Source organism: Tupaia chinensis, unplaced genomic scaffold (genome assembly GCF_000334495.1).
Source record: "Tupaia chinensis unplaced genomic scaffold, TupChi_1.0 Scaffold000070_1, whole genome shotgun sequence".
Classification (NCBI taxonomy): Eukaryota; Metazoa; Chordata; class Mammalia; order Scandentia; family Tupaiidae; genus Tupaia; species Tupaia belangeri.
In genome coordinates, this window is record NW_006159530.1 from 360899 (window position 1) to 370433 (window position 9535).

Genomic DNA, 9535 nt, shown 5'->3' on the forward strand with positions numbered 1-9535 from the left:
CTACAGGGAACGCCAGCAACGCAGCCATTACGCCATCTGCTGGTCCCATAACTTGGGACTTTTAAATAAATGTCCATTATTTGATGTTCTTGCCTTTATCAGTATAAATATGGAACAACAGATACCAAAATACGCTTGTGAAACTTTTGAAAGCATCCAATACAAGTTTGTCTGAACTGAATTTTAGACGACTTATTTATTCTTAGCCATATGTGTATGTATTTATTTTTAGTTTGCTATAGGATGTGTGTACTCAGCAGAGAGAAAAAAGAGAGGAAAGTAAAAAGCCACCCCCTACTACACCAATATCCCTTCTCTCCCATTTTCCTTTTGAGATTTTGGGAGCATGTACACACACACTACATGCTTTCCAAGGTGATGGGTCTAGGACTCTAACCATTAGGCTGTCTCTGCGGGATCTAGCTGCCTCAGCTACTGTACTACCTAATTGGCCAACCACCTGTGTTTATTGTTTCATTATTATTATTCTGAAATAATTCTTTACTTAATTTTATTATCATCTTTCAATTAGCTATAGCACATGCATGTTCACCAGAGAGAGAGACAGAGAGTGAGAGAGAGGGAAAGTGACCAAACAAGCCACTACTTCCGGGACTTGAACTGTGGTCGGACATGTGGGAGTCCAGTGCCTTACCCACCATGTTACCTGTTGGCCCTATATTTATTTTTTTTTATTATAGTTTACTTAACTTTAGCCATCATTATTACTTTTTAATTTGACCAGAGACAGAGAAAGAGAGAAAGTAAGAAAGCAATCCACCAGGCCCAAGACTCGAACCACAGTCAGCCATGTGGGAGTTTGGGGCCCCAACTGCCAGCCCCCTGTATTTACTTTTAAATGCAGTATATTTTATACTGTCTTTCTTTTTATTTTTCCTTTCTTTTAGAGCATAGTTATGAAACCTGGTTTAAATATTTAAAAAAAATAGAGTATATATTATTTTATATTTGCCTGTCCTTTAATAATTAAGTGCATTTGATCTTTTTAGTCTTAGAAATGTGTGATGTCTAAATAATATGACCACAGCTTGTCAACCAAACTGGGATGATTTCAAGAAACAAAGGTGGTGCTAATAATAATTATATCAGGACATTAGGCATATAATGGGACCGTGTTCTAGATAAACGGGAAAGAATGGTCACCCCACATATATCAACTAGACTTGTCTCTATTCTAGGAATTCTCATTAACTCTAGCTTCTTAGCACTTTCCTTAACTTCAGTGATTTATTTGCTAAAATGTTTTCTGTTGACACAGAGTGGTTTGTGAGCAGCCTAGAGCTCAGACCATCTCTGACTTAGTGTGGGTCTGATCATTTCCAGATTGTATGTTGGCCTAGATTCACCTTTTCCTTTCTCCTCAGACTCCACCTATTCCCTGTCCTGGTATTTCTCTTATCAGACAGTCTTTTCTTTTCCAAAGAATATTTTTGGCTGATAGAACAAAGCCAGTCAACATAGATTTGCAGAAGTCATTACTAGAGTTTAAAACATGGAAAGAAAATGCCAGATCAGAAATATTTTCTAAAGCAGTTTCAAACTTTTCTGATGGATTACAGCATTTGTCTTTTTGTAAGTATGCAGGCATGATTTTTGAAACGATGTGTATGTAACAGGTCTGTGTTCTTGATTTTTCTTAGTGTGTTAATAAGCAGCAGCTTATAGATACTCAGAAGAGTTTACCAAGCAAAACAGACATTTTAGTTCTCTCTCAACATTTCATTTTAGGCTTGATCTCCTTTTGTGTATTTAGTTGTACCTATGTACCAGCATCTCTGCCTTATTTCAAACAACTTAACCCTGCTTAACCCTAACAGTCAGAAGAGAAGACATCGAGAAGCTCCTCATGTAAGCTGAAGGCTAGAATGCTCTATTTATCCTTAGCCATTGCTTCTTTTTCTTTGTATGGGTACACATAGAAGTGTTTAACTTTTATGTTGGAGTTGGCTTTCCACTCTGCCTAAATTATTTTGTCAAAGGAACCAGTAATCTCAATATTGCCAAGTTCATTGGAAACTTCTCTCTTCATCTTATTTGACCTTTCCTCAGCATTTGACTATGTGAATCACTCCCTCTTTGAAAGACTGTTCTTTTGTGTTACTAATTTTTTTTTAAATTTTATTTTATTTTTTATTTTTTTAGTTTTCCTTCTTTTTTTATTAACTGTTGCTTTGCAGTCCTTTTTGTGGACTTCTCTATCCAAATCTCAAGGTCTGGAACTGTGAACTTTTTTTTTTTTTGTTATATTCCAACTAGGTGAATCATCTATAACTTAGCACATAATCCATATCTACATATTCTGCCAACTCTCAAATTTGTGTTTCTGTTAGATTTCTCTTCTGAGTTTCCAGACTCTCATCTCCAATAGTCTCCTTGACATCTCTATTTTTAAAAAATAATAATTATCATTCTAATTTCTGATTTATAATAATAGTTGTACATCTTTGTGAGGCAGCGTGGTTTTTCAAAACATGTATACAATATGTAAATAATAATTATCATTCTAATTTCTAATTTACAATAATAGTTGTACATCTTTGTGAGGCAGTGTGGTTTTTCAAAACATGTATACAATATGTAATAATCAAATCAGTGAACTAAGTGTATCTACCATCTCCAGTATTTATGATGCACATTTGAAATTTGTTGTACTGATTCTTTTGAAATATATATTAAATTGGGACCAGTAGATAGTATAATGGTTATGTTGCTGGACTCCCACATAGTTGACCAAAGTTCAAGTCCTGAACCTGGTGGCTTAAAACTCAGGCTGGGTCATGTGCGTGCGTGCCCAAGATCCCTTAAGATCCCAATAGGAGAATGAAGGAGAAGGGATTGCAGCATGGCCATCCCCCTGGGGGGGTGATTTCTCACTTTCTGTGTCTCCATGTTGCTGGCGAGCACATGTGCTCTATAGCAAAAATCTCTGTTAAAAGAAAAAAGAAATATGTATTAAAATAAACCCAATGCTTTTTATTGTGCTATAATATTTTATAAACCATTCCATTTGTATATATGTACTCTGTATCTGTTGAACAAGCTCTTCCATCCCTTGCACCGTTTCCTTTTTCCAGCTTCTGTGTCTGCCATTACATTCTCTCCTTCTGTGCAGTTGAGTCATTAACTTCTCACTAATGAGTGAGACATATGGTATTTGTTGAGTGAATACATATGGTATTTTTCTTTTTAGAGCCTAGCTTATTTATACAGCAAAGGAAACAATCAGTAGAGTAGAGAGACAACCTACAGAATGGAAGAAAATATTTGCAAAATATATTTCTGACCAGGGACTAATAACTAGATTTTATTATATATGGAATCAAACCAGCAAAAAACCCTTGACATCTCCATTTTAACATTTCAAACATGTTCTTGGAACTTGGTTCTTCTTGTTCTACCTCTTGTCAGTCATCTATACTGTTGTGGTAAGCCATTAACCTTGATTCCTCTCTTTCAGCAAGAGCTGTTGACAGTCTTTTCAACAAGTCTTGGATTGGTCTACTCTTCTCTGTCTTGTCTGCCACAAGCCTCGTCCATGCTATTGTCAGTTCTTGCCTGGGTTGCAATAGCTTTCCTGATCTCCGTTTTCCCTTCTTGCCTTAATTGATTCAAATGGCAAAGTGTAACTGTAAAGTGAAATGTATCACTTTTCTGTTAAAACACTTCTGTGACTTCTCACTACACTTAGTACTTCCTTATCATGATCAGGTCATAATCATGAAAGGAATCACGATCATGTCTCTCCAGCCTCATCCTGTACACCCCCATCCTGTACTTGCTTATAACTGTCCAGTCAGTGTTTTTATTTAAGTTCTTTGAGCTCCTCTTCTCCCCATTTTCCTTTACCTAGAAATTCTTCCTCTAGTTTCTGTAGGCTGGTTTCTCATCAGTTAGGCCTTGGTTCAAAGACTGTCTGCTTCTCAGATCATGTTATCTAAAGTACAGAGTGCTATTGCTTCTCTGTTTCAGCATTTGTTTCTTTCATAGCACTTACCACAGTTTGGGATTTATTTTATGTGTTTGTTTTCTTACACTTGGTTTCTGGTAAGGTCTTTGAGGATAAACTGTTTTACTTCCCTGTTGTATCCTCAGCATCTAGCACACTCCCTGGCACACAGCTCGTCTTAAGCAAATGTTTGTTGAATGAATAAATGCAAAGTGTGAATCTTGCCATGTTCAAGTTTTATGTTTTTACATTTTTTTGGGGAGGGGGTGTTAGTATATTTGGTTTTCTAAATCAAGAGCATTCTATAAGAAAAATTCAGGACAGATCTAAGATTTCTCAGTGAGACAGATTAAAATAGCAGACTGAAGAGAATAAATAGCAGTAATGTTCCTAGCTAAAACACTCATTAAAAAAAAAAAAAAAATACCAGAGGATGCATGTGGTTGCCAGAGAGGAACAGAAAGAGTTGTCAGAATTGTGGATGACCACAAAACTTTAGTCCGAGTTACACAGTACTGTCTTTTCTGTTAGTTCTGTCTTTCTCCCTTACTGTATTACCTCCTCTGTTCTAGCAAGTGGTCTTTAAATTTCTTTTTAGATAATAATTTATTTAATTTTATTTAGTTTTTTTTTTTTTTTTAAATATTTGCCATAGGGGATGTGTCCTCACCAAAGAGAGACGGGGGTGCGGGGGGGTGGGGGCAAGAAAGCTAGCTACTGGGAATTGAACCATGGTTGGCCATGTGAGAGTCCAGTGCCTTAACCACCATGCCACCTGCTGGCTCTCTAGCAGTGTTTTATATGCCTGTAGCTCACTGAAGACATGAACCATGTGTCATTGTATCCCTTATTTCTGGTATATGTTAATTACTCAATAAATGATGGCTAGGTAAATGTAAATTACCATATTATCTCTGTAGAAAATCAGAAAATGACATTTGTGCTTTATGATTTGTACTTTTCCTCCTTTTGCGTATATTTAATTCTGTCTTACAGCGTGTTCTAATTATTTTCATTTCCATGGAAACTTAATACTAGTGATAATTTTCTTACAGAAAATATCTTGGGTATTTAAAAACACAAGGACACAGATTTTGTGCATGTATGTTTCAGATTCGATCATTCTGTTTCAAATGACAAAGCCCTGATGGTGCTAACTGAAGAGCCACTACTTTATATTCCTCCACCTCCTTGTCAGCCCCTGATCAATACCACAGAATCTCTCAGGTGAGTGTTGTATATTGTTACACAAGTATCTGAGTGGGCTCCTGTTCTTATCTTTGGAGTCTGGAGAACTATTTACTCAGTTATCTAAGTGGCCGAGAGAATCTCTGAGCCACTTGTTAGGTAACCAGAGGCATGTCAGTAGTTAGGTAGTTTCCCCACCAGCCTGGTAGAGACAGTCATGGGCCTATTTCATGAGATGGTTGCATACATACATACATCTTATTTGAGAACTACAGAATGAAATTAATATAAAAATTCAGGGTAAATGTTGGGTCTACAGATAACATGCATAGCAGAAGATTCCATTTTCTTCAAATTAGGAAGATAATAATTTGAAAACATGTGATTTTGGAGACACTTTCCCATTACTGCATTTTTCTTTCTTTCTTTCTTTCTTTCTTTCTTTCTTTCTTTCTTTCTTTCTTTCTTTCTTTCTTCCTTCCTTCCTTCCTTCCTTCCTTCCTTCCTTCCTTCCTTCCTTCCTTCCTTTCTTTCTTTCTTTCTTTCTTTCTTTCTTTCTTTCTTTCTTTCTTTCTTTCTTTCTTTCTTTAAGTTTTATTCATCTCAGGATGAGTGTGCATGCTGGAGAAATGGGGGGTAGTGGTAATGAGAAATCATCCCCCCACGGAGGATGATCATGCTATAATCCCTTCTCCTTTATTCTACTCTAGGGGTTCTGGGCACACATGCTCATGTGCCCTGGATGACCCTCTAGCTGTCAGGTCTGGGCCTCGAACCACAGTCAACCATGTGGGAGACCAGCACCTTAGCCGCTATGCCACCTGCTGGCCCCACTGCCTAAATTTTTTAATGATAAGTAGTAACCAACTACAATTTAATGAGCTTAGTTTAACCTTCTTCACAACTGCTCTTAAAAACTAAGCAAAATAAAGGAAAGTTATATGTGAACAAGCTTTTTAAAATTTTTAGCATCAAAAAAATTGGATTTCTTTTCCTTTTCTCACAAGAGCATGATTTCCAAAGGTTTTAATGCACCCATTTTTGTGTCCTGTAGCATGTTTAGTTCTCCCCAGTGTCTCAGACGTTTGTGTGTACGTAGCCCAAGAACAGAAGCATGAAATACTTTTATTTTTGTAGGAAAGCCTTTGTATCCAATATTTATATTAAGCAGGTATTTAGCTGTTGTTTTCCTTGAATTCCGATCTCATGGTTGAGGAAGCTACCTGTACAAATGCATCTCACTGAAAACAACATCAAATGTCTTAGCATTTTCAAGTCAAAAGTAATGTTGAGTTATTGGGCACCTGGATGTTCTTTGGAACTTATGGAATGATTAACATCATTTCCAACCAAGGGATGAGACGTTTGTTTCTATGAAATATTTTTAATCAATTAAGCTATTTTATAGGTTAAATCATGAACTTCGAGGCTGGGTTCATAGACACGAAGTGGAACGGACCAAGTCGAGAAGAATGACGAATAATCAACAGAAAACCCGGATTCTTCAGGTGTGCTTCTGCTTGTCTTTGAACAGCGATTGGCATGTTTGTTGGAAGGCTTCCTCAGCAGAGTTGCTCTCCTCCCTGGGAGATTTGGGAAGCCAGTGCGTCGGCCACTTAGCACTGTCTCCTGCTGCTTCTGATGCAGCTGTCACTGCCCCTGCAGTCCTCTTCCTTGGTTTTATATAGCTATTGGGTTGTCACAAAAATCATGATGCATTTTTCTTAGAAAACCAGAAAAATATGTCATGGCTCTTCCAGTGACCAATAGTTTAGGTTTTATAGCACTAGTATTTCCTGGTTGGGTATGGTGCTTTCTCTGTTCTGTTCTTTCCAATTGTTTTCGAACCAGGAGCTCCTATATATAGAAAACTGTAGCAAATGCTTTTGGCATGAATTAAAAAATAATACTGTTTATCTTATTTCTTCTCAGAAGTTTTTCAAAAAGAGGACATTGAAACATGGAGCAGTTTGGGAGTGAAAGCACATTACTTAGACATGTGTCACTATGGGTTAAGGACAGCTCTTACTAGAACCTATTCAATATGGCTTCCAGCTTGTCTGCCACAAAGTACCATTTAGAAATTCCATTATTCTTCAGATAGTCGTTCCTACTTCTGAAGCACTATGGCTGGCAACTGGCACACTGCAAGTTCCCAACAAACGTTACCTATTCTAGTAATTATGAGCCAAGAACTGTTCTAGAGCCTAGGAGTAGAAGAGTGAGTAAAGTCTGTACTTTTACGCAGCCTCTGTTCTAGCGGGAGAGCTAGCTATAAACAAGTAAATAAGTACATATGTAAATCCAAAATTAGAGAGAGCATTCTGTAAGGAAAAATAAGGCAGTGTAGGAGATGAGTGTTCTTTGTCCTTCTCCTGCTCTGTCTCTGGCAAATGCATTGGTTTTCTGGCTAAATGAAAAAAGAAAAATAGACTAGAATTTAAATTAAGAAATGAGCTATTTTAGATTCAGTGGTCAGAGAAGGCTTCTCTTGAAGTTCCACTTTAATAAGTTTTTGTCAAGGTTTTGTCTTAGAAAACAGAGTCAAGGGCCAGCCAATGGCATGGAGGTTAATGCAGCTGGAGCCCATGTAATCAACGACATGGTTTGAGCCCTGGAACTGGCAGCTTGAAAAACACAAGGGGCCCATCTGCCGTGTGTGCCCAGAATCTGAAGAGGAGAATGCAGAAGGGGTTGTGGCATGGCCATCCCCACCAGGAATTGGTTTCTTACTTTCCTTCTCTCTCCATCTCTCTGGCAAGTGCATGTGCCCTATAGCAAACTAAAACTGAAAAATACAGGGGTTTATTGACTCAGAGCTTTGGTGGCTGGAAAGTCTAAAGGCATAGGCCTGGCATCAGACTGTCTTACAACATGGCTCATGGAAGCAGAGAATAGCAGGTTCAGGCAGAGAGAGCACAGGCTGTGGATAGCCATCTCTTATAGCAACCGGCTTTTGGGAGAACTAACCCCTTCTTATGAGAGCTAGCACTTAATGGGTCTTGTAAGACATCATTAATCTCTATTACCTCCACATGCAATCACCATGATCTTACCACTCCCTAGACCTCACCACCTCCCAACATCAAATTCCAAAACATGAAACTTTGGAGGACAAACTATTTTTCAAACCATGATGATAATTAATGCTAGCTGTTAAAACAGCCTCAAAAATCTCTAGCTTAATGGAATACATATGTTTTTCACTCATACAGTCTGACATGGCTCTCTAGGATGGCTTCTTTCCAGACAATGACTAAGGGATGCAGGTTCCTTCTACTCTGTAGCCACCAGCAACTTGAAATCCTTTGCTTTTAGCTTTGAGTGTTTGGGAAGAGAGTGACTGGAAGATTACGCAGAATGTTTTAGGGATCAGACCTGGACTTTAGCCAGTGTTCAGTTGGCTAAAGCTTTGTCACTTTGCTTACTCTATTTCAAGGGAGACTGAGAACATGGAATCTTCCTGTCTGCTAGGGAAGAAGAAAAGAGGCTGGTAAAAAACATTGTTTTTGCCATAGGTGGAAAATGACAGTATAAAATATTGAAGGGAGGGCTGGCTGGTGATGTGGCTGGATCCCACGTGGCCAGCAGACCTGCAGCTTGAGAAATGCCAGCACATGTGTGTGTGTCCAAAATCCCCAGAGGAGAATGGAGGAGAAGGGATTGCAATGTGGCCATCACCCCGGGAGTGCTTTCTCCCGTTCTTTCTCTCTCCCTCCCCTTCTCCAGGGAGCGTACACTCCCTAGAAAACAACATCAACACATTTCCAGACAGAACAGTAAATGTAAATACTCTGAGGAGGGAATAGTTTGCACATTGAGGAACATTAAGTGGAGTGAGGCTGGAATGCAGTGACCGAGGGGACAGTGGTGGGAGATGAGATCATAGCAAACTTCCTAGGCTATGCTGGGAATGCTGGGTTTCATCCTCCTGAGAAGATGCCATTACAACATGAAAAGTTTGAGGAGGGCAGTGAATTAGTCTAATTTATATATCTATCTCTATCTATATATATATGTGGGGGTGGGTGGGTGGGTGTGTATATGTATTTTTTTAGGTGTTTGCCATTGGACATGTGCACTCACCATTGACTGATGGTGAGAGCGAAAATGAGAAATTACCCCCCAGAAGGGATAGTCATGCCGCAGTCCCTTCTCCCCTATTCTCCTGGGATGTGGGGCATGCATGCACACATCCTGGGCATGATTTTGAAGCCACCAGGTCTAGGACTTGAACCGTGGTCGGTCATATGGGAGTCCAGTACTTTAACCATGCCACTTGCTGGCCCCCTGTTTTATTTATTTATTTATTTATTTATTTATTTATTTATTTATTTATTTATTTATTTATTTATTTATTTATACATATACACACACACA

General features: G+C 38.5%; 1 protein-coding gene across 1 annotated transcript in view; it reads left to right on the forward strand.

Moving 5' to 3' along the window:
• ATF6 (activating transcription factor 6) overlaps positions 1–9535 on the forward strand; it is a 255241-nt gene that overhangs the window by 114249 nt on the left and 131457 nt on the right. The window contains exons 14-15 of the mRNA XM_006142264.2: positions 5081–5194; positions 6564–6663. Of these exons, the coding sequence (XP_006142326.1) occupies positions 5081–5194; positions 6564–6663 (214 nt within the window). The remainder of the gene's footprint in view (positions 1–5080; positions 5195–6563; positions 6664–9535) is intronic.